At 35.2% G+C, this 27026-nt stretch overlaps 1 protein-coding gene across 1 annotated transcript in view; it reads right to left on the bottom strand.

Moving 5' to 3' along the window:
* NCAM2 (neural cell adhesion molecule 2) overlaps positions 1-27026 on the bottom strand; it is a 274139-nt gene that overhangs the window by 126714 nt on the left and 120399 nt on the right. Inside the window, exons 4-7 of the mRNA XM_005428596.2 lie at positions 10474-10548; positions 9289-9495; positions 6852-6995; positions 1363-1500 (exon numbers count right to left, since the gene is read on the bottom strand). Coding sequence (XP_005428653.2) covers positions 1363-1500; positions 6852-6995; positions 9289-9495; positions 10474-10548 — 564 coding nt within the window. The remainder of the gene's footprint in view (positions 1-1362; positions 1501-6851; positions 6996-9288; positions 9496-10473; positions 10549-27026) is intronic.

The raw sequence follows: 27026 nt of genomic DNA, 5'->3' as shown, positions 1-27026 counted from the left end.
GTAGGCAAACCTATTTATTACTATAAATGAAGCAGGAAATAGCTCTTAATTGATGTCACTTTACATGACCAACCATGTCATAATCACTTATTTGGCAGCTCTTTCTCCTCCCAAGACTGAAGTTTAGAGATGAGTGTTAAAATTCTTGCCTAGAGTTATAATAAATATAAGATGAACCAGATTTTTTTTAAATTCAGCAAAAAATGATGTGAAGGCTGACCATGGTTTGCAAACCAATGTTTTAGGTTAAATACAGACTGTCTCAGCTCAACTGCATATAAATAGAGATGAAAGGCAATCAGAAGGTGGATTCATATCCCTGTACATAAATAGAAGCTGAGGAAAATCTCATTTGGCATTTTAAATGCTACCAGATGCACTGTTGGAATTGTACATAACCAGGAGTCGTGGTAATGCAGCACCAGAATGTGCCACCTACAGTAATCTAGAGAATTCTGCCTCAGATGTTGCTGCTTGACAGCATGGACTAAGAAATATCTGTGCCAAAATCTGCTCCTCCTGCTTAAACTAGCTGTGCCTTCACCTTACATAATGCTTTGTGTTTGCTGGGGTTTGCTGGGAAGGACCAGTCAAGGGCAAAGCATTTAAAGCTCTGAACCTAAGACACACTGAGGAAGAATTTCACTGAAAAGCTGACATTAAACAGACTGCAGAGATAAAAAATGCCCTTTATGAACGGTGTCCTTTCCAGGCAATATATGAAGAGATAGTTATCTTTCACCAGGTCAGTGCAGAGCTTAAGAGAGGTTGAGTTAAATGCTCCCTCTTGTCTCAATTCATTGATTTTCCTTCTTAGAGGTTTATTATAAATTAATAAAATGCATAATGCAAATTTTCAGGTAACTCCTCACATATTTTTTTCCTCACAAAAATAAAATTTGAAAAAATCTGTAATTAATACTGTTAATAAAATGTATCTGTGACTTTTGGGACAGCTCATAAAGTACATTACACAGTGAAGGCGAATAATTATGAAAAATCAAGCGTGTTTTTTTAAGAGTAAATGACAAAAAACTGAAAAATAGACTGAACTGAACTATTATAATCTGAAATTCAAGTCTTGAAATAATTATTGTACTGTACATGATAAATAATAATGATCCATGCTTTACATATTTATATTTACTGATATTATGAAATGCAATTAATTCTATTTACACGGTATAGTAGGTTTGGTTTTTTTTAATACTAAGGAATTATATTAATAGGAAACCAATACTAAAAAGATGTGACAATTATATTAACCAGTTTAATAAGGGTTTTTTAGAAGTTAATATATGTTGAAATAGGCCATAATAATCAAATAAAGCAAGAAGTCAATTCGTCAACTTTACTCCTTACCGTTCACAATAACAATTATGTCCCGAAAGTCAATTTCTCCTCTTGCTTCCACTCTTCCTTCACATCTGTAAACTCCTTCATCACTTTTATTGATCTTAAGAATTTGGAGATTATTGTTTGCTAATATCGCAAATCGATCTAGAAAGAAAAATAAAGAGATCAAGTGGCATAAATCAAGTAAATCAAGACAACATGAGGAACACTAACTTAAATGAATAATATTTAAGTAATTTCTCTGTACAGTCAGAATACTCAGTGACAAAACATTTGTACATTTAAAAAGAAAATGTAGGCTGAGAAATTTGGGGTTTCTTCATTCCAAAACACATTAAATTTCCTAGAATTCAGTCTGGATTTTTCATCCATAATTTCCTACTTTCTCCAAGAAGTAATCAACTTTAAGTTAAATAGCAATTTATCACAAAATGAGTGGAATACTCGTGAGCATTTACACAGAATAAAAAAAAAATTAAATAAAAAAAATACTCAAAAATTAAATTGAGCAATTTTAAATAAAATAACCAACGAAATGCTGTTTCCCTCTCTATCTAGACTATCTGTCTTTGTGCCCATTCTACAGCCCAATGTTTAATGATTTTCAGCTTGCTTGCCCTCCTTCCCTCCTCCTGTTCCATTCTTCATTCACTCTTGGTCAATGATATATTTCACCACCCTCTAACACTTCACAGAAATGGCAACAAAGACATAAACCAAAAAAAGAAAGCACTCTATCTTCTGAAAAGGCCAGCATAAACTGAAATTCAGTAGACATTTTGAGGAGCTGAAGGACGCTGTAAAATCAGGTTCTGAAAGAAAACCATGTACACAATTTTCTGCACATGCAGCAGCAAAATTATAAACTTCAGGAGTAAACTGGATCTGAATTTAATTTTTCCTCTCCCTTCTCTCTGAACTAATATTGGGTTTATGTGTTTATCTGTTGGCCTCAAGGATCAGATATCTCCTTTGTAATCCATGGAAGATCCAATGCTACAGCAAATTCATCCTGAACCGCAACCCAGAGAAAGGATCCACACTGGAAATGTCACAGACTGACCACAGGCCCCATTGCCCAATCTTCCTGCATTCCTCGGAATGGGTGAGCTAGAGGAGTCAGCAAGGAAAGAGTAAAGTCTGAGTAAAAGGAGAGGAGAGATATTGTTTTAATTTTGTCTTTGTGTTTCACCATTCAACATTATTTAACATGTAATAAATTTAATTAATTTTCCCCTCCGTCAAACCCATTTTGCTAATGCCAGTGAGCGTTCTCCCTGTCTTAATCTCAACACACTTTTTGTCTCATTTTCTCAAATAATCTTGTTGTCTTTAGTTTGGTTTTTTTTTTTTTTATTTTGGCGAGACTTTGGGGGGGATACAGAAGTGGCTTCTTTGAGAAGCTCCTAGAAGTTTCACCCATGTTCTAGAGAGCCATTGCCAGCAGGCTCTAAGAAGGAGCTGCCCCTGGCCGAGGCCATCAGCAGCTCTGGGATAACCAACCTAAGAAAGGGAAAATTAATGTGCAACAGCAATGGCAGCCAGGCGAGGAGTGAGAAGACTTGAGCTGAATCACTCTGCAGACACCCAGGTCAGTGAAGAAGGAGGAAGAGGAGGTGTCGGAGCAGAGATTCCCTGGCAGGCCATGGTGCACACCATAGAGAGGCATCTGTGCCCCTGCAGCCCATCAGGTCCACAGGGGAGCAGAGATCCACCTGTAGCCCCTGGATGACCTGGTCAGACCAGATGGAAACCTGAAGGAGGCTGTGACCCTGTGGGAAACCTGTGCTGGAGCAGGCTCCTTGTCAGGACCTGTGAACCCACAGAGAGAGGAACCCATGGAGAGAGGAGCCCATGGAGAGAGGAACCCATGCCAAAGCAGGTTTTGTGCCAGGACTGGGATGACCCTGCTGGAGTAGCTCTTGAAGAACTGCAGCCTGTTGGAAGCATTGCTGAAGCTCATGGAGGTGTCCCCACGCTGGAGCAGGGGAAGAACATGAAGAGTCCTGCCCTGAGGAGGAAGGAGCAGCAGGAGAAAGTGTTTGGAATCATGTTAAGCCCGAGAAGACAGACAGTGTGAGGGAAAGGTGAAATTTAAGACTTTTATTTCTCACTATTCTACTCTGATTATGTTGGCAATTATATTTTCCTTGAGTCAAATCAGTTTTTCCCATGATGGCAATTGGCAAGTGATTTCTCCATGTCCTTATCTCGATCCATGAGCCTTTTTTATATTCTGCCTCTCCTGTCCAGTTTCAGAGGAGGTGATTTAACAGTTTTGGTGACAGATGGTGTGCAGCCAAGGTCAACCTCTTGAGGAGGGTGAGAGAAAGGCTGGGTGGGTGCCTGGAAGCTCATCAAGGTAAACTCACCAAAACTAGTCAATATTAATGCACTCTTCTGAGGAGAATGACTTCCTGAAATTCATTGAATGTGGGTTTTGAAGAACATGAACCCCTGTTATTCAGCTGTTGTTTTTCTGTTTTGCACCTTTCAATATTGGAGGATGATGAGATTAAGCATTTAACTTTCATTTTTAACTAGCAAACAAATGACTTCTGTATTAGTAGCAAGAAGAGAGAAATGAAAAAAAAAAAAATCATGCTTCACCTGATTCACCTGATAGAAGTTTACAGGACATTAACATCATCAACATATTTACACTAATTATGTCTGGTTTGTTAAAGTCATGCTTGAATATTAATGCCATATCATACACTACCACATACAAAATATATCTTTTCCTGTTTTGCTCCTACACAATTACCTACACAGAACCATGTCTCCAAGTATTTTGAAATGGAGAGATCCAGCCCCTCTTTAAACCTTTAAGCATTGGTAAATATTTTTTGGGTTTTTTTGGGGGGGGTTTTTACCATAGACGTGCAATCGGTGAGATGAACAGGAGGGCTGAAGGTGATCTCCATTTTTATAAAACACTGAAAAAATGAGGGTTCACTTAGTATCAGGAAACAAAAACTAAATGTTGACTGGATAATTTTTCAACATTCATTGTAGAAAAATGGATACAGCAGTAGATATTCCCATGAGTATACCAGAAGTTCACTATGCCATGGATATCTTGATAAAATTGTGCCCTTTACTAAGCAGATTTGAGTTGGTGAATCTGGAAGTAACTGGGCATTACACTACTCCAATCATCACTGCATTTTTGTGACTCAATCCCCTCAACTCAACTTCAAACTCCTGATTTAGAAGAACAGTCAATTGCATGACCTCCCCCTTCAGTCATATCACATGTTAAGTGGTGTGGCTGACAAGAAGGGCTTATGTCTTTTCACTGCCACTCAACCCAATCTGGAGGATTTTTTGGCTCATGGTTTGCAAATTTTGCTGTATGTGTACCAGGCTTTGAGCCAGAATGTCCAATCAAATACTGTCTAATAGTAGGACATTACTGAAAAGCTGTTGAATAAAATATTGAAACTTTTGGAAAATGTTGAAGACTAAGACTTTTATTAAACCTTTTTCTCATACAACTGGCCATTCTTTTGTAATATATTCTAAACACAAAATAAACACAGCATGTTAGCCATCTTAAAGCAAGCAATCACATTTGAATGTTAGATAATACAAATGTATTTTAATGGCCTACATGGGCTCTGCAGGGCAATGGCAACACATCTCCAGTACTGCAATTAGAACTGGACAAGCTACTGATTTGAAGTGGAAAACAAATACCAGATACTATGCTACACTGAGGAAGCAGCAGGACTGTATTGCAACAGCCTGCCCAATAGGATCTGGAGGGTGAATTTGCTCATTTGAAGCCTGCCTTAAGTCATCTTTCAGAATAAGAGAGAATTTGATCATCCACTGTAGATTTTGAAATTGGAATTATAATATAAAACAGAATAATTTTTATTTCATTAGGCATGAAAAAAATTCCTACCTGTAAGACAGTGGGCATGCTGTTTTCCACCTGTATTGTAAACCCACACAAAAAAACCCCACAAAATTTCCAGTGGCCTATTTTTATGTGATTTAAATATGGTACCGCCCAAACATGACTGGAATTGTATTTGGATACTGTTCCAGATCAGAACATAAGGGAAGTATTCTACTATTTAACTTAAAACTTGTTCCTACCATTGTACCTTTTAGCACTGTGAAAGAAAATGATTTAAAAAATAGAAGTTTATGCATTAAAATTTTAAAAATTCCGATTTCAAAGTGCACGATTTTGAAGGAGGAAGGAAATGCTGCTTCATCTGCTTTGCTAAACCTACAGGTTGACTGAAAACCAAAATGGCGATAACAAATTTGAGAGAGATCTATGAGGCAGTTCTACTTTTTGAAGCTCTATCATCCTCAAATGACTTCTTCCTACATTGCTAATTCATGGTTTATTTTCAGTGTTCTTATTTTTGAAAATTTTCTATGTTTAATTATATATATATTTATATAAATAAATTACAACTATTTTTTTTTAAGTGTAGAAATTTGCTGTTTCCTTTTAGTCTCTGTGTCTAGATGACAAAAGAAATAGGATATACTAAATAAGAAAGAAGTTTAATCAAAACTTTCTTTCCCAATGGAGAGGAACCAAAGACTGAATCCAGAAATATTAACCAAGATTTTTTTCCCCCCTAACAACTCTTCCACATTTGACTTCATAAAGCCCCAAAGAAACTTTTAATTTTCATTTTGAAATAAAGAAAAACAATAACTTTTGAAAGAAGAAAAATTTTAAATATGTATTGCTACTCTGAGTTTCATTACATGCAGAGAGAAAAACTGATGGAAAATTAGAAAAGCTGATTAATTAACAATGTTAGTTCAATTTCCAGAAAATGTAAAAAAAGTCCTGTTTTGGAAAGATGACTATGGAGACAGCACTGGAAAAAATGATTCAAAGTTTTTGTGGGGGGTAAATAGAAAAAATACTGTTTGCTTAGGTAATTGCCTCTCTAGAGACTTAGAACTTGCATGTGGGGAAGGTGAGATTTGTCTTAATCCAAGCTTTATCAGTCCAGCCTCAGCAGATTACTTTTATCCCAGTTACTTGTAACTCAGAGGGTAACAAGCAAACCCTCACAATAACGCAAAATGCCTCTCCACCTGGAATTCTCTGAGCAACTGGGCAAGCATCCCAAAGTCAGGGCTGTGCAGGGTCAGTATCACAGCTTGGCCTGCTGCGAAGTTCATCTCTGTGCGTTTTAAACGTGTTCAACTCCTACAGACAAGGCACACCAGGAAGAGATCCTGTGAGGGACCTCCCAGCAATCTTTTGGGTGTTTGGACACTCATGCTACATCCAGGCAAAATTCCCAATTGGAAAAAAAGACACATGAGGGAAACCATTCTCTACAGATCACAGAACCTGGTAAAATTACATTTAAACTGACGGACTAATCAAAATCTCCCACTAAAATCCACCACAAAGTCCACTAGGACTTTAAAAAGACCTTTTTTAAAATAATGTTTTAATATTAATTGGAATGTATAACTTAAAGAGTTACCAAAATACTAACTGTCAGCAATAGTTGTGACTTCCTCATTCCGATACAACCAGCTGACAACGGGAGCAGGTGAACTCGTAACACGGCAAACAACTTCTGCATCTTCTCCCTGCCTGAACTCTTGTGGAGACACTATGTCCCGAAAAGTGAGCTTTTCTGAAAAGGAAAAGAAATCAAAAAAACAGAATACAGTAAGAGTCTTACACTTAACATAGCATTAAATTTATATTCAATAACAAATAAGATAAACACCACTATTAAATCTACTTATTGTGATAGTACAGAATTATTTCCATAACATAATTTTCCCACATAAGACTCAAATCATCTTGGACTCTGCCTGTAAAAATTACTTTACAATCCTTTGGTATTATGGAAAATTTTGTTTATTTATATACATTCTGCAGGTTTTATAAACACATTTTCATTGTTTTCAATGTTCCAGAACACAGTTTTTAAACTCTATGTCTTAGAGTTTAAGACTCTAAGACGTAGAGTTTATATATTCATGTTGATAGTTTATTTACTCTCTTGTGGGTTTTGTTCCTCATTATTCTGTTATTGAATTAAAACCTCATATTTTTATTCTATTAATTCTTCCATAAAAAACATTAAAATTTGGAAAATTCTCATGAGAAAAGTAGAATATTTGCATCACTGTGAAAAACAGCAGCTGAGTAAAATACAACATTAAAAGGCTAGTGAGAAACTATTAGGTCTATTATGACTATTAGGTCATAACAAATTTTATAATTATTTTTAGGAATTAACAAGATTGTTTTAGGTCTGCTGAGGCTTTTAATTCTTCCGAGCTCAAAGAACCAAATTATATTTGATTTTCCACATGTGTCGAATAAATCCAGTAGTTTTACAAGTCCAAGATGCTATTAATCCTTGATCTCATATAAGATCTAATGCAGTTGACTAACATGAAAAAAAAAAAAATCTGGAAGAATTCTTGCGCACAGTATAGACAAATCAACCTATGTTCTCTCAGGTCAAATATGGCCAATTACATTTCAGAGTAAAATTTGGGGAGCTTATGCCAGAGATGCAGCTTCATCTCTGTTTTTTTTTGTATTGATATGAGTGCAGGCTCAAATAATCCAGACACTTCCCACAGCAGAGGGAGAACAGTTTTGTTGTTACATCTCTCATACATATTTGTATGAAGTCAGAAGAAAACCTCTCACAGATATCTGAGAGTCCTAAAAACCAGGCCCAAGACTACCAACAGGCAATCCTGCTTTTTTTTTCTTACATCACAAATATGAATAAGGAAATTTTACATGTCTATTCGCATAAACATTAAAATTACTTGTGTAGGTTTGCAGGTTTGTCTGACCTCAGAATTATTAAAATTAACACACGTGAATGCTTCTAAAGATTTCTAATTTTCTCAGCATTCTGCTAATGGAGTAACTGACAGTTATATGCATACAAATTAATTCCTGAAAAATTGAAATCCTTTGATTTGTGAGGTTTCAAGCCACCATGTAATCACATCTAACTGCTACCACTCTTTTATCGGTTGTTTTATCAGAAGATTTTTTTTCATCTTCTTTTCTAATCTATCTCATATTAGCTGAGCTATCTGTACCTCTCAGAAGCAGTGCTTTACCATTCTACTCTGTATTTTTTGTCTCATTGTAATTCCTTCACATTTAAAAAACTTGTTCTCCAATGAATTTAGATCCTAACTCATCTGATGGGCTGCTGGCATATGCCCCATCTTTCACCAACAAAAACCTTGCCTCACATCTTCACTATGCTTGTTTAATGCACAGTTTTTAGGTATTTTTGATTGATCTAAAGAAATGTCATAAAATGTAGTTATTCAACACCGAGAAAAAAGCTACTCAAATCTCTCAGAGAATGCCATACTACAATAGAATGCAGTTATTTTTCAAATATACTCCTCAACTCATTGCTTGCAATTGAAATCCATTTTGGTTACTTATCACACTGAGCTTCAATGTCTTACGTCAAAACTCATTCATAAGGGCAAGAATAGCAAAAGACAGAGATTAAAATAACAATTGAGTAAAAAAATCTGTTTTAAAAAGTCATATATTGCACTTCCTGCACTTTTATTTATGCATATTTGTAATATTTTGTAGTTTGTAAACTGTACACACACTCGTAATGCAAATTATACTGATCTGTTTTTTTTCCTCCCATTTTCTAATTTCTCTGAGGGGCAGGCAGTGAACCCTCATAAGATGGCATTCTAAAATACAGGAGAAAAGCAATTTACAATACTTATATGTGGCACTCCAATTAATGCAAATCTTTTTCATAATGTCTACTTAATAAACCGCACAAGATGCAATTATTTGGAAGATAAAATTCAGAGCTTGGGATGATATTTTGAGAGGCTTCACTTTCTCTATGCAAGTGTCATTTAAAACACAGTCTTTTATTTGGTAATTGATGGCATTTTACTTACGATAAATCTCCAAAACCACAGTAGCTTCTTGAGTTTGTCCTTTAGCATCTGTTGCTTGGCACCGGTATATACCAGCATCTTCTATGTTTGCGTTATAAATGGTGAGGCGTGAGCGGACACCTTCCTTCTGAACAACCACCCTCTGACTGGAAACAATCTTCTCTCCTTGGGGGTTGTACCAATCTATGTTCTCAGGCTCACCAATGGCTACAAACAAAGCCAAAACCGATGCAAATTTAGACATTTAGAAGGACATCATGCAATGCGTATGCCTACCCAGTGCACAGTCTGTGCAGTGTCAGGAATTGAAAATGAATTCAGGAAGAATTTTTTCATGGAAAGGGTTGTCAAGGACTGGCTACTCAGGAAGACGGTGGAATCACCCTGGAGGTGTTCAAGGGATGACTGGATATGACACACTCAGTGCCATACTCTAGCTGACATGGTGGTGATCACTCAAAACCTAAACTTGACAGCCTTGGAGGTCTTTTCCACCTCAGTGATTCTGTGATTCTGCAATGCCAGCTAATTGCTAAATTATGCAAGTTGTAAGAAAGACAAGCAGGACAAAACTGCAGGCAGATGTACGATATTTGAGACAAGGTAAATAGCAGCTAAAGGATCTCAAGAGGAGGGAAAAAAACCCACAGAAATGTATAAAGTCTTGTAGGAAAGAAACAGGCTGTCAGTGACTGGATCAACAGGTCAAGTCATCAGATAATGGCACTGTCAGTGTAGTCAGGCCATGTGTCACTGTCAGTGGAAGATCTCAACTCAGCACCATCAAGGATCCATATCAATCAGCTGCAAATGCAAATTCTTATCCTCCTGACTATTTACTGCCTCACCAGAAAAAAATCTCCTTGGCTGTCTCATTAGGTTGGAGAGGATTTAATTCCTTAATTTAAATAAGTGACAATTTTTTAACTACAAAAGCATCCTAACAGATATAAATTACATGTACTGATATAGAGAATTCAAACTGATTCAGTGTGTGAAATTAAAAGATCCTAGACTGGAAATTTGAAGCCAGTGAAGTCCTAGTATTTGCTACAGTCCTCACAAGTCAATGTGAATGTACAACAATATGTAAATTTAATATTGTACAACTATTTCAGTTACAAATACATAAAAAACTCAAAATTCAACACAAATTATATACCTACAAATAAAATTAATACATACCTGTGCATGTGAAGAACTTGGATTCACCCACACTGAGCTCAACTTTGCTAAGTGAAATTGTTACTTGAAGTAAAGCTGAAAAATATAAAGTAGATTATAAATTAATTTGGGAATTTATCAGCTTAAATCTTGTATTGTGAGGTTTTATATTGTTTTCATTCTATATATTGAACCTGTTCTACAAGTATGAAATTTTACTAAACATTGTTATGTTTTGAGCTAAAGTACATATTGAGATAGAAAAAACAATCTAAATAAGGACATTAGATGATGGTGACAGCCTTATGTCCCAAACCTGAGGACAAAATTAAAGAAGGGGGTAAAAAAAAAGGAAAATGTGATAGAAAATGATGTGATATGTGATGTTGACATAAAACTAGAAATTAAATGAGAAAAAGATGATTTGTAACACACAGAACAAGGGTAAATCATGCCTGACTAAGTCCACCATCTTCTAGGATAAAATTATAAATTTTGTGAACAAGAGAAGAACGTTGGGTGACAATTACCTTGACTCTGTCAAGGCTTTTGCCTTTCCCTCCCACAATATTCTCATATTTGAGTGTATTGGATATAAAAAGCAAGGTTTTGTTAGTGGGGCTGATTGCAGGGGAGGGAGTTCAGAGGTTGTGCTGTGACAGATACAGGCAGTTCCAGCTGGGTCATGAAGGAGCCACTGCAGGACACAACTGAGAGGGCTGAAGGAGTCTGTAGCCCCTCTTAGAACGTCAAAGAGAGAGACAAGAAGGCCAAAGTGATAAGAGGTGCTCCACAGCACAATTGGCAACACTCCAGGACTCTGGCCAATGCATGAGCCCATGAGAGAGCAAACACATCCTGAAAGGACTGTGGATAATCCACAATAAAAAAAGAGGAAATGAGTTAGGCAGAAGGAGCAGTGGAAGAAAAGAGTGAAAAGGAAGAAATGACAGAAAGGAATCACTGTGTCCTGAGCCCAGCCTCCTGCATTATCCATCACCTCACTGAATGGACTGTTACCTGCATTGGTGGACGTAATAAAGGGATTGAAGGCCAGGAATAGGAGAGAGTGGTATCTGGAGTCTGGGAAAGAGGCAGAAAGGTGTTTTCCATAAGTCTCTAGCTTTTTTTTTTATGTGACAAATTTTACCCATTAATATAACTTCAAAACTTGCTAAAACCCACAGCAATTTGCTTCTGTTAGTAAAAATTCAAGAAAAGCTGAGCACAGAAAAACTATCAGCAAAGTGCTATCCATAGATATTAACATTAGAACTATTATAATTAAGAGAAAAGTGCAATGAAATAGATTTGCTATTAACTTTTATGCAATTAGCCTAAATAAGCAAGAATTACACAAGATGTGAATCTTTTGTTTCAATAGTCATATCAAAAGCTACATGAAAAAAGGCAAAGAAAACTGAAGATTGCTTCAGTATCAGTCTGCCAACCTAAATTTAACAGAACTAGGTATTTTCCACAAATATTCCCCACAAACAACCCAAAAAAGATAAACATCAAATATCTGCATAGCACATAACATTTTTCATGAGATTTCCTGAATTGTGAATGCTTTTTCAAAGAAGACCATCACAATTGAATTTTTTTAGTAAATATTAATATTTTATACCCTGCTCCCATAAGAAAATAGCTAAGAATAAAAAAAAAAAAAACACAGTAAAAAGCCACAAAGAACATATCCTGCCTCAGGCAGAAGTAAATATCTGTGTCCACTCTGCTAAAATCAAAAATTCTGAGACCATAAAGACAACCAGGAAGATGGCAGGACTGCCTAGTCCAGAAAGAAGCTGAAGGGGACTGTAGAAATATTGAGTATAGTACTATGGAGGAGGGAGTAGTGGAATTTCCAGTGCAACAGTGAAAAGCATGGTGAAGGCTCCTTTAGGACACACAGAGCCCTGATAGAGGAAGAGTTGGCTTGTTGTCTTCTCTGGTCTTTGCACTCACGGTACCAAAACCCAAAACTTCCACACAAGAAAGCAAATGAGTTTAACAGAAAGTTTTACCTTGTGTTGTAATAAGAATCAAGGAGTAATCAATCATCCAGGAGGCTACTCCAAGCCTCATTTCTTTATTTAACTGTCAGGTAAAGCTTTAGTCTAGCCTCAAGACCTGTAATTGCTGGTGGAAAACAAGGTACTAATAAATAAAGACATGGAGGAACTTGAAGAGCTTGGATATTTATTTCATGTCACATTCTACGTCACCATTTTTCTGATACCATATTCCTCTAAAGAGCAGTCTTGTACATTTGCTCCAGAAATATATATGTTAGCAGTGAAATATATGTGAAATGTATATTTCAGCAGGGTTGCTTCAAGGATAATTGCATTTCTTAATTCAAATAACTGATGTTGAGCTATCTAAATGCAATAGATTAGGTAATACATGTCATGTAGAATGTAAGAGGTGGCATGATAAGAGGTGTAAAAGTAAGAGAATATTTTTCCTTCATAAATCAAACAGATATTTGAGATTGCAACACAGCTTTGGCAGAGGTCTCAAATCCAATTAAATTTCTTAGCATGAGTGTAACTACATAAACTCTGTCGAGATGCTAGCTACATCTCTGAAACCAAAAGGAAATATTTTTTTCTACATATGGTACTTTAATATTCACAAAATAGAAAAATATAAAACCATCTGTCCCATTTTCCCAGCTTCACAATTTTCCTAGCTCTGCTTGATGTAAATAAAAAAATATTGCTTCTTGCAACCTAGAAGTAAAAATATTGCTCAAGTTATTAATCTAGAAATCTCTGCTTTTTAGTAGTCAGGCAAATGAAGATAGGAGAATACTCACTTGTTACTTACTGAAAGCAAAATATTGCAAAGAGACAACACATTCAGAAAATTTCACCATACTTCCAAATCTGTCTCAAGAGCTACAGATAGAATAAGCCCTGATGAAGATGGCAGAAATGTAGTCACAACTCAAATTATTACTGTACTCTAACTAATGGATTAATAAAAAATGGAGTTCTTTGCATCAGGCTGTTGTGAATCTCTTTAAATACACAGTTGAATGCCTATTCTATCAGATCAGTGGAGATACTGTAAATATTTAGTAGAGGTGCTACCTATGTTAACCTAAGCCCAGAAATAAATAACATCTTCTTGATAGATCTGAAAAAGTACTTTCTCTTCCAGTGTTTCCAAGAATATCACCTAACTACCTATTCAGGAAAAAAAAAAAGGAATAAAGGCACGATGTAAAAGATCTATTCAAGAAGAAGTCTGGGAAATGCAATGCCAGTGTAGTACAGCTGTTCTGGGAAAAAGTGAATTCGTTCAGGGCTTCCCTCAGTCTTTGGTACATGTCCAATTTCACAGCAAAATAAAGGAGCACTACTAGAACTAGGTGATACAACCCGTCCCTTCCCTTTTGATCAGAGTCATTATAAAGGAATTATTATCAGTTGTAATACACTAAGACGATTCTGTATTATTCCTTAATGGTTTTAAAAATCACCAAGGAAGATAAGTAAGAACAGTAATGAGAGGTCCATTTATACTGCTAAATATGGAGACAGATGACTGTATTCATATGGACTAATATTTAGCAGACTAATTGATTTCAGTCCCGTTAGCAGCAGTAGCCTTCAGGTTTCAGTACTAACATCACAAATCTGCCACGGGTGCCTGCTCAGATGCAATAGAAGTGAGTCCATCACTGAGAGATAACAAAAATTGTAGCAATAAGTCACTCACATGTGTACTTCTACTGTCCCTTAACAATATATTACAACACCTTCAAAGTGTATACCATACAAATGTACATTTAAATATATAAATATAAAAGATGTAAAAAGTACTAAAAAGGTAAAGGGGAGGATATTTTAATAAAATTCTGAAAAAATATTGATTAAAGCTCTGCTTCAACTAATAAACCCATCCAACATCTTCCTCTAATTCCATTTCTTAAAAAAAAAAAATCCCACCCAAGCACTGATAAAACTTGAAAAAATTCCTTTTGTCTGCATTGGAAAGACACCGACAACAAAACATATAATATTCTGTTCTAGCTTCCACAATATAAATTGTGTACAGCATAGTTGAACAATTTCATGCTACATCAATACATCTAAATAACTTTTTGAATTTACTGTTCGACCATTAGACACCACTCAGCTGTAGAGGGGTCTTTCTAAACCTGTTGGACTGCAAATTCTCGGAAAAGAAGAAGATAATGGGAAGGCAGTAAAAAGGAAAGGATGCAACTCTGAAGACAAAACAAGGCATAACTTGGGAGCAACATTCAGTTAAGGGAAGCAGTGACAGCTACAGACACTCATTTGGATAGCTCTGGCACTGGCTTCTAATAAAAACAAGTAGACAGCAAGATTTAGCTTAGAGGACTGTTTTCTTTGGGAAGGTCCAAATTCTGTTTAGTGTAGGTTCTCTGACAAAAACTACAGCCTTGTCTATTGGTGTTCTTTGACTTCATTCAGTAAGCAAGCTTACTTGGGTGATGTGGTTTTGTTTTCAGTAAATGATTTAACTTCTATTTAATATATGCTTAGAAAAGTAGGCTTCATTATCCTTTGAGCATGAAGAAATTGATATGTTTTTAATAGGTATCAAATTCAATCCCAGGGCAACCACTCACCTAATTAATCTTTCTACCCTTTATCATGCAGAATTCCAAGAATATTATGTTCAAGTGCACTGATACCCAGATAAAAGTGAATGGGTTTTGAATGAAAATTACACAACCCTTGAAGAAATTGATTCTCCCTTAAAATTCTAATAATTTATAATTTAAATGTACTTTGAAACACCATTGAAAAACTACTTTGTGGGTTTTTTATTAATACTGTATTTTAGAGCCTTTTGGACTTCTAAGCTGAAATGAGGAAACATAAAATAAATATACAATGAACTTGTTAAGTATCAGACAGTTCAAGGAAATTTTCTTTTAGGGCAAATGCTAGAGTTATTTTTATAAATATGAACAGTTTAAACTTTCTTAACTACTAGTTCAGCAAAGTAAGAAATACAAATCCAAAAAATCATTAAACAAGTCATAAAGTTACATTTCCATTAGCAAAAGTCTGATCTAAGCCATTTCCATGAGTAATCAAAAAATTGGGAACAGTATACCACTTCCCTGAATAACTCCATTAAAAAACAATATAAAATACAGCTGAATTAAAGTCTATTTAAAGTTGTTTGCACTTGGGAGGTGGAATGACCCAATGTAAACCATGTTTGGAGATATCATAAGTCACCTAAGGTACTATTGGTTTTTTCACATAAACAAAGAAAACTCTAACACTTTAGACCTTTGAAGAGGGGACAGCATGCAGTCAAATATTAAACAAGAGATGACCAGTATAGGTCATGACATAGTTATTAAAATTATCATCATTAAACAGCAAACCCACAATAAAATCTTAGGAAAAAAAAATAGAATTTTACCGCATACTGAGACATCTCTCTTATTTCCTAGTGAACTATCAATGGGAAAAAATCCTATTATCCTGTCCTGGAAAGGAGATGATGATGTTGTTGAGCTTGTAAAGTCTGTGAGCTTTCTAGTGTTTAAATCCACCTAATGCATTTGAAATCCTTTGGGAACAAAGGGAATGCTGAAGAATAATCTTTTTTCTATGTGCGTGAGAACCTAGAGTAAAAAATTAATCCAAACAGACTATTCAAATGCAATTCATTCAATGTTTAAATTTACTCATTTAAATGTACTTTTTGGTTATTTTTTTCCCATCTTTCACAGTTTAATATAAACTACACGAAATTTCCTATTCATTCTTTCCTAATATCCTAATATCTTGTAAACAATATAGTCCTAGTTTTTTTCTTATGAATAAAGGTATATTAACTGGCCTAATATATCCTTCTTCCATTCAATGGCCTTGAATACTTGTCTGCAAGTTTTGTAAAATCATATAAAAACAAACTGTACCTGTAAAGATAACAAATATAAATTTAAACCCTAAAGTATTTGGTTATTTTCATTTTTCTAGTGGGCTGACTACTAATAAATCATAAAGCATCACTTCTTCATGGTATGGCAGTAGTGAGAGATGTTACATTTATAATTGCTTGGCAGAAAGTTTCACAATTAATTAAGCAGTTCAGTATAAATGAACTTTCCATTTTATCACATTAGCCCTAATTTGGATTTGTCAGTAGAGAATACAGTTCTGATTTCAAGTTCTAAGGTTTTATTTGAACTATTATGGATTCCTTCTTCAATTTCTGTCTTATAGATTACAGAGTGTTTTATTTTTAGTGAGACAAAACATTCTTTGTGTCATCATGAATTCATTTCCTACATCTGTTGAAGCGTCTTTTTGCTGATGAGAGGAGCTGGAAGTCACACAAAGTTCAAACTGCCTTCTGGACCAGAACAGATGTTGTAGGGGTGAAATGCACAATGAAGGAGCGCCAACACAATCCAGTTTTGTGCAACAAATACTGAATCATAATCAGAAAAATCCTCTGTTAAACATTCTTCTCTATGACACTTGCAGCAGAAAAAGTTAAATAGATAAGCCATTAATATCTGAGCAGAAACAGTAAACAAGTATAAACCAGTCTGCTTGCTACAATTCCATTCAAAAGACTAATCTCAAACAGAAGTTACTCACTACTCTTCCCCTAAAAGTCAAGCAAAGTACAGTTTAGAAATAAATACATAAATATTGCAGGTACTATTGAGATTTTCAGGTAGGTTGATAATGGGAGCCCAGTTCTTCAAAACTAAAAAAGATGGGCAATTGGGTAAAAATGGGTAAATTTTTATATATAGATTTACAAGCTCAAACATATTTAGATGTTTTAAAGAATACCTAAAGAATATTTATGAATATTTAATATTCCTTGTCTTGGCTTAGAAGCTCATAAAAATCGAGATTAATAGATAGAGAAATGAAAAAAAAATCAATATGATTTATTCACTTAGAATCTGTGTAAGTGAAAGGCACAACAAACATTGGAGGAGTTTAGCTATAAAGTGTCAGGCATGACATGATGCATATTTTTAATTCTATTTAAATTATTCTAGCTAAATTCAGTAGAGCTTCTTATTATGCATGAGAAGAACAGTGAAGTTTAAAATTAATTTATTAACAGAATATTAAGATATTCTAACTGTTGAGGAACATACCGGGGACCCTTTATCATGTATTGGTCTCATACACATATAGATACATGTGTGGAGGAAAAAATAGCATAGAATAGGATGATCAAAGTACTATAGAATTCTATTTATCAAATATGAACATCACCTTAACAAAATCTGCTCAACCTGATTTTTTTTGAAGCAATAAATAGAAAGAAAAAAATATTTGATGAACAGATGAATATTAAGGAACATGCTTCCCAAACTGAAAATTATTAAATTGGGGAATTCCTAATTTCACAATATTTCCTACACACAAGGTTAATCTTATCAAAACCAATACGTGCCTCAATAATGATACACCTGAAAAATAAGGACCCAAATCTTCAAAGTAACAGTTTTTTAGGAATAGTAACCTAGATGTGTAGAATAAGTGGGAGATTGGGCATGTGCATTGTGGGCAGAGTTTATTTTTTTAATATTAAATTTCTTTTCCCAAGCAAAAGGCTGGAGGAAAAGAGGCAATGGCCTCAAGTTGCACCATGGGAGATTTTGATTAGATATTAAAAAAAAAATTCTTCACTGAAACGGGTTGTTGAGCACAGAAAAACACTGCCCAGGGACATGGTGGGGTGGAGGTACTGAAAAGATGTGGAGCTGCATCCACAGGTAAGAGACATGGCTTAGTGCTGGGCTTGGCAGTGTTCAGTTAAAACGGTTGTACTCGATGATCTTACAGGTCTTTTCCAACCTAAATGTTTCTATGGTGTTTTGTTTTGGGTGTGGTTTTTTTTGGTTGTTTTTGTTTTATTTTGTTTTCTTTTTTAATCTAGTCTAAATAGGATTTAATATAATTTCCAAAAGATAAGTGGCAATGTGCACTAACAAAAATGCAGGAATCTCTTTCTAAGCATGGTAAAACAATTTTTTATTTGGTGGTCAAACACAGGAACTGGTCACCCAAAGAGGCTCTTGGTTCTCCATCCTTGGAGATACTAAAAACCTGGCTGGGCACAGCCCTGAGCAATCTGTTGCTGACCTTGCTCTGAGAAGGGATTTGGACCAGGAGTTTTTCCTGCCTTCCTGCCTCCACTGGTCTGTGTGTGTCTATGTGATCTTGAGAACATGAAAATCTAACTTGTTTCTCCTTGCTCCACTGGGCAGCCTTTCATTATAGAACAGTACAGAGAAAAAAAAATTACCTAAGGGTCACATTTGTCAAAACCTGCAAACTTGAAGGTAAAGCCACAAACCTTAGAAATGTTTCTGAAAAGAAGCACTCATGCCAAAAGAGTGCCTCATATTTCCCCATTATATTCCATTTTGGTTTTTCTGAGGAAGAAACTTTTTAAAACAGCATTTCTTCATTGTTGCTGGGTATTCAGCAGAAGTTTGATAATGTGCCAAGACTGTAATTGAACATGGACACCCTAATTGAAAGGTACATGTGGGCTGCCTGGGGACCAGTAGCAGAAAACATGATACAGAGAAAAGAAAAAAAAAATAAAACCAACAAGTGAAATCACTGCTAAAATTCCTCCTTCAAAGTCAGCTAAAAGCCCAAGTGGTCCTTCAAATTGCAGAGTGGTATTGGGTTGAGCCAGCATTCATCTAACTACTAACTACTATTTATAACCTAAATCCGAAGAACACGCATCTCAAACTTCAGGCCAAAGTTTCTGCAAAGGCCAAAACTTCTGCAAAGTTTCTGTTGAATGCTAGACACATTAACCCTCCCAAAATAACTAATACAACAATAACTGATAGAAGTAATACAGCATAAACGTGTCTTAGAAGGAGCTTGCCCATTCTTAAACAATACATTACCCATTCTCACAAAAATATCTGCTTCAAGCACATTCTACAGAGGAGATGTGTGATATTTGTTTCTAATGTGATGTATATATTAAGGGACTTCTTTGGGAAAAAATGAAAATGTGCTTAAAAATAGTACTGTAATAAAGACAGGACAAGAAATCATGTCATATAATTATGGAATCAACATGTCCTGAGTGATTTCAAAACAAGAGATCTTTGCAACAAAAGGTGTAATGCATCCTTTTCCCTCAGTTCTCACTTGAAAAATGCTACATTTAGCCTTAGAGTTCAGAAGTTATTAGGTGAGATTGAAAAAAACAAAGAAGTACAGCAGCCATTGCAATTGTATGGCAACTGTTGCTAAAAATGCAGTAGTCTCTATGAAATGTAAATACAGGTAACAAGTTAAAGCAGAACAATATGTAAGCTAAAGTCAGCAGCAGAACAAGCAGTATTTAGGTCATGGCATTTTGAATAAAACACATTGACTAATCAATGTGTCTGTAGCTAAAAAGAGAGGATTTTAACTCTGAAAGAATTGTGAAACAAACAACTCTACTGGCCGACCTTGCAGGTTTGTCTTTTTTCCTGTAAAAAAGACGACACATGCAAAAAGTACTTGTTTCCGAGAAAGGACTTTTCTAGTAAAAATATGCCTCAAAGGTTACAGTCTCTGTCAGAAATTGTCTTTAATGTAAATGTAACCGTTCATTCAATTTCTTGGAAGTGCATAATGAAATCAGAATATCAATTTCAACCGCACATAACCTCACATTTTTAAATGTAGGAGTTCACAGAGGTTATGGAAGTGTGACCCAAGGATGGCTGTTTGACATCTCAAGAAAATGAACTAGTGGCTGTTGAGGACAGACATCATCAGGGCATGGAGAAACAGCTACAAGGACTTCCTGCTGCCAGACATGTACATGTAAGCAGTGTCTAAATTCAGATTTAAGAACATGCAGAATTTCTTTTGGAAATAGTCACTTTGTCTACATGATTCTTTTAAAAGTTAGGTAGTTCTTGAGACATTCCAAGTTGGCTGGAATATGAATTTAGGGACTCATCTTTTCACCAAGTGAAGTTTACTTTGAGCCATGTTTTTTATTTCCTCTTCCTTCCATCACACCCTTGAAAAACTTGAACCCGCATTTTGAAATGCAAGGGTCCACAATCCAGCACTCAAATTTTCCATTATTACTAATCCAAACTCAAAAATTATCAATTTGGGGTGATCCTTAAACCAGAAACATTACCCACATTAGCTATATCTTTATAAAAATTTTGTTTAGAAGAGAGGGGTAAGCATAGAATACACATTTTGATAAATGCCCTCTTCTGCCTTTATTTTCCTTTACTTTCTGCTTCTGGAACTTACAAATAAAGCAATTAAAAACATAAAGTGCATACTTAGACAATCTTATTCAAAAACATCTTGAAATATTATTAGTTGTATAAATATATTTTATCTTTCATCAAAACCTTTTTAAAATATTACCATATTTCTAAGCAACTCAAACATAAGATTACTGTTGCATGAATTTTTAATCTTTCATAGTTTAAAATAGAATAATATTAAGTCAGTGATGTGTTTGTTCTTGTTATATTCCCTGCTGAAAACCCATTTAAACAAATTTTAGGAAGTCATAAATCACATAAATAATGCTAAAAATGCCCAAGGACAGAAAGATATTCAATATTCAATAAAAATGAAAATATTTTAGAAAATTATTCCTTCAGCACAAAGTATTATTCTGAATAGTCAAAACCTGAAGAAATATGAAATTTGGTTGAATAAATGTCTGTTTACAAAAAAGCTTAGGCATCATTATTACAGAAGTGTGACTGTTGAGGATATCAGAGCTGGTGTGTGCAGAATGTGCTTGGGTTTACAGGTGCAAACATCGCAGTCCATTGCAAAGCTGACAGACTTTTATGCACACAACTTCAATAATTAGGAATGCTCCCAATCCACTTTAAGCAAACAGCTTAGCATTGTATGAAGCATGTTAAATTTTTCAAGAACTTTTCTAGCAGCCTTAGCATATAAATCAATACATTAAAAAGATAGCTATATTAAATTATAAAAAAGAAAGGATAATCTATTACCGAAATGATTCAATTAGCTTACAGGTAACTATTATTATTCAGCACAAAGCTGGTCATTTAAATCAACTCCCAGGCTAAATTTGGGATGGGTTAATTGAACTATGAAGTTTGACATTTTCTTTATATCTCCGAAAAACTGACATAAAATCATGGAATTATTTAGGATGGAGGTGACCTCTAAAAGTTATATTACCCAGACCAGCTCATAGCAAGAATTACCTCCAAACTTAGATTAGGTACTTTGGTCAAACAAAAAAAAGATGTCTTTCACATCTGAGTTCATTTAGAACCTTGGATTAGAAGCTGAAATGAATAGAGATGAAATTCTAAAAACTTAAAGGCTTTACCTCATTATGTCAATTGATTTAGAACTTGCTGAAAGTATTTGATCATTAGCTACAATGCAATTTAATTTAGTTGTAAATTTATGGCGTAAAAAGAAGTAATTTAGAAAAAAAAAGTTGTATTATATAAAAGATAATTTTCTAATTTATTTAAAATATGTTAAACAGCAAAATAATGACTTGTGATGGCATCTGGGCAGGTACTTTGAGTGAATTCTTATCCAGCTTTCTAGCCAATACTGAGGAGGGCATAACTCCTGTGTCAAATTTTGGGCCCCTAGTTCAAGAGGTAGAAGAGTCCAGCAAATGGCTAGGATCTTAGAGAAAATGTTTCATGAAAAAATTATGTCAGAAACTGGCTTGTTTTTTCTGGGAAATAGAAGGCAAAGTATCAAGCTCTTAACTGCCTACAACTTATTTAAGCAGAGTTAAAAATATGTCAGAGCCAAACTCTTCTCAGGATGAATGTCACTGGACAATGCAAGGCCATGGTCCAGAGGAATGTTTGTAATGTAATGTGACACTCTTACTGTAAAGAGGAGATTGGAAGAGATGGGCCCCAAATATGCTCTCAAATCAAGATCCTATAATCTTTTGGTTCTAAGAGGAAACATCATGAACATTAGGGGGCAAGAAAATAAATCAAATTACTTGTTCCCTGTCACAGTAAGGAATGGGCACAAATAATCCAGTTAAAAATCTGAAGAAACAGCTCAGAGAAAACCTCTCCTGAGAAACAGAAAAAAGAAACAAACTGATTTAACAAGTTAATCAAATCTGAATTATCTCTGACAGGATACAAAGAGTCTATCACATCCAAATACACGAAAAAGCTTATGCTAAGCTACAACTGTTGTGTACAGGCATGCTAAAGCTAAGAAAAAAAAAAAAGTGGTTTTATTTAATGTTTGTAAATACCATAAATAGAGGTAGTGTCTGTATAAGATATTTCACCAAAAGGAACCAATTTTGCAATTCTAATATCATGTAACAAAAACAACAGATGGAGCCCTACTCATCAGAGTAACCTCACTGACTGACCTCAGGCCCCTTAGTCCTGGCCAAGAAGAACAAGGACATCATTTGAAGGATACTTTTCCTATAAAACTATTTTGAATAAAAGGCCACATCTTTAGCTGATGCAAATAAGTATTTTAACATTAATGAGAAACCTCCTTGGAAATTACATAATAAATATTTAAAATGTAAACAAGAAGATTGAATTTCTAATTATGCTGTTTCCTTGTTGTCATAAAACTAAGTAGTTTGAGTGCAAATCACATGATAAAGCTTTTGATCTTTGGATAAATGTCACAAACATTCCTTACACATAAAGTACTCCATTACAGCAAAGAAAGGTTTTATTTTACATTTGAGGTTTTTCTTCAATATACGCTATGGTCTTTCAAAATCTGTGGAATCAAAAAGGAACCACCAAACTTAAGAGTATGACCTGACACTGAAACTTAATGTTGGAAAATACAAGTCCTACTGCTAGGTATCCATTCCTGTAATATTCAAAGGCTAAAAATGAAATTATTTGGCAGCTAATTGAAAGTTACTTTATTCATTATTCCTCATGATCTCCTGGAAAATGAGATTCTAGATGTCTAAAAATTATATTCAAGATAAGTGTGTGTGTTTGGGTATGAAACAAATATACTTTTTTGTACCAAATCACGTTTGCATGTTTATTTAGAGATTCAGTACATTTAAAATACAGGATATAGAGAAGTTTTAAAAATTCATTAGACCCACTAGAAGATAGATCTTACTTGACTTTGGAAGCAATTTAGATGCCTAATAAATTGCTTCATCAACTTTTTTAGCTATTGAAGCATTACTGCTGTCTTTAAAATCAGCAATTAACTATGATAATACTTCATTTAGGAAAACAGAACAGCTACCCAGGAAACAGACACCACAAAACATAAAATGGTTGCAACATTTTGACACTGTTTAACTGAACTTTCAATGGAAATTTCACAGAAAGTACTCAACATGAAGTTTGTTCACTCGTTAAAACTAAGTAAAATTTGGCAGAATTGTTCCCTATATCTTAAGCAAGATTTCTGCTGATGTGCCTTTGATACAGGTAAGATACCATGAGAAAAACTGGGAATAGCTAAATGGTTAAAGAGCTGTTAAAATATCACAGAGTCATAGAATGGCTTGTGCTGGAAGTTACCATAAAGATCACCTAGTTCCAACACCCCTGCCATGGACAGGGACACCTTCCACTAGACCAGGTTGCTCAAAGCCCCATCCAAGCAGGCCTTGATATAAATTCTGGAACTATCATCCTGATTCTGGTCCTATGATTAAGTGATTCCTTCTAGGTTCCAATGTTAACAGCATCATTTATATTGTGTGGGAATACTCACACCAGTTTAGATATTGAATTGCACACAGATAACTGCCTATCAGAAAAAAGCCAATCATCTCTGTGTTTTTAGAAATGGATGACTTGACACCACTAGTGAGGATGTTAATTACAATTTTTAAAATATAATTTTCAATGTTCCAAATATCTTTCATCAAAGGATCCAGAAGTTGTGCTAGAAATTACATAAACCATGGACATGATAGGCCTTGAAGAGGATGTAGAATCAAGACAATTTCAAGCTTCTCAACAGCTACATTTTCAGTTTTCCAATTGAAAACCTTTTAGCTTTTGTTCCAAATATCTTCACTGAAGAGATATACTTGAAAAGAGATAAATGTTTGCAAAGTTTTATGTGACTTTTTGTGGAAAGGAGATGAAACTTCAAAACTTAAATATTAAAAATAGGCAAAGACTTGACAATATTATCACTAAGTATTGGAAGTATTATGGATAACAAAAAAAAACCCGCTTAAAAATCTAGTTAATCTATCTGAAAGGAGCAACTGCCCATTGAGGTATTATAAAAAACTTAAAATATTGCTGTTAATACAGTGAAAGTATTATCTTCCACTTGTCCAAAAAACTCAGAGCAGCCTCATGAGACCTGTCTGGATTATAAGAATTTATAAAGTCTCTGGCATAAATATTCTTTCTGTTTCAAAAAATTAAAAGTTCAATGAAATGCTTATAAATAAGTGACACTGCCAGAGATCATAGGAAATCAGACTGGCTTTTCAAGCTCTTTTTTTAACCCTTAAGCTCTTTGATCTTTAGATGCTATTGTATGGGTACTAGCAAGTTCCCATCTTTAATTATCTTGATTTAGGAAACTAATTTTCTCTCAAAAGATTCATTTGAAAAACCTTCTAATTGAGAACCAACAGGGTTGCAATTACTATGAAATTAGTCAGACAAATGTATAAACAATCTAATGTACCAGACCATCCTAAGTTTTTAAAAATCAATCCTTTCATGACACTATATACATATTTATTAAGGCTGCCATAATCCCCAATTAAATCTTGTATGAGTCAAGTTATAGCTGGCTTAGGGATTCTTTATACCTTCTGCATGTAAGCCCCAAGTAAACTCTAAATTTCAGACTAAAACCCATATAACAGGTCAGGTCAGAAGTCTGAATAGCCAGTACTGCCACAGTGAAAAAAAAAATAAAAGAATGCAAGGAAATTGCACTTCTTTGTTGATTTCTTTTTCTTCTCCCACTCCAAGTGCTGGCACTTTGGCATCCAAAGGTCTGTTTGAAGCATTCAGTTCTAAAATCCCCTGTAACCTCACATAATCATGGAATGGCCTGTGTGGGAAGGGACCTCAAAGATTTTCTCTGTCAAACCCTCAGCCTTGGGAAGAGACACTTTCCAACAGTCCAGGTTGCTCAGAGCCCCATCTGACCTGGCCTTGGACACTTCCAGGGATGGGGCATCCACAGTTTTTAGGGCAACTTGCTCCCGTGCCTCACCACCCTCACAGGGAGGAATTTCTTCCTAATATCTAACCTAAACCTCCTCTCTGATAGTTTGAAGCTATTTCTCCCTGTGCTGTCACTCCAGGACCTTGCAAATAGTCTCTCTCTATCTTTCCTGTGGGTTCCCTTTAGGTACTGGTTGAAATTAGGTCACCCCAAGCCTTCTCTTTTCCAGGCTGAACAATGCCAGTTCTCTCAGCCTTTCCTCCCAGCAGAGCTGCTCCATCCCTCTGATCCCCTTGGTGCCTCCTCTGGCCTGGCTGCAGCAGGGCCCTGTCTTTGCTGTGCTGGGAGCCCAGAGCTGGGTGCAGCCCTGCAGGTGGGCTCTCAGCAGAGGGGGCAGAGGGACAGAATCCTCTCCCTTGAAATGTTGGCCACATTGCTTTGGAGCTCAGGACATTGTTGCAGCATCTTCATTATCATCTAAGTCTGTAAGATTTCTGCTTTCATCAACAGTTTCTGACAAGTAATTACATCATTTAATTTTACTTGTCCGGAGAGGAAGTTTGGCTCTTTGAATGGTGCCACATTCTTCCACTGTGCATTTCTTCATTCTCCTGTTCTGACTGTCACCATGTGTATACTGATTTCTTATTCCATTCCTCCATTATCTCCTGATTTTATAGAATTCTACAATCAGTCTTTATCTGCAGCACAAGGCTCAGTGAAATTATTATAATTCATTAGGGCCTCCCAAATGACAAACCATTAGGCAGAACTTTAGAAGGTAAAATTCCCAGGTATGCTTGATAACTACACTTTTAAAGATAAAATCTCATAGCTAACTGTAACTTTTTTCCCTACTTTACATCACTTTGTAGTAGACATGGAATAAACAAAATCTGTATATGCTATAAAGAAACAGATTTTCCTGCAATTAATTACAGAATTATTAGAAAAGAAATAAGAATAGTACTGCTAATAAGTCTCCAAAAGTGTCTCCACTAAAAGTCTTCAAACTCAATCTGTATTGAATAATGCTGTGCTGATCACTGAATAGAACTATAAAAAATATTCATTTAATTTCTTACATATTATGATCTAACATTAAAAAAAAAAAAACACAAAAAACCCTAAGTTTTCAGCTCTAGACTTTTTTGAATTATAGTTCCCCTAGGACAAACCTTATGTGTTCATACTCAGACTATCCAATATTGTTAGTTTCTCAGAATTTCTTTTCCATTTTACTAGAAAACACAGTAAGTTAAAATGTTTCAAATAGAAAACCCACTGGGAAATGTGTTACCTATGAAGTTCTATTCTCTAAATTGCAAAACAACCAATGATTCATGGCTGTTTTGTTTCTAAGAGACACATCTTATTAGAAAC

This window comes from Geospiza fortis, unplaced genomic scaffold, assembly GCF_000277835.1.
Source record: "Geospiza fortis unplaced genomic scaffold, GeoFor_1.0 scaffold571, whole genome shotgun sequence".
NCBI lineage: Eukaryota > Metazoa > Chordata > Aves > Passeriformes > Thraupidae > Geospiza > Geospiza fortis.
Note: the sequence above shows the minus strand (reverse complement) of the source record. Positions and strands in the feature narration are given on the sequence as shown.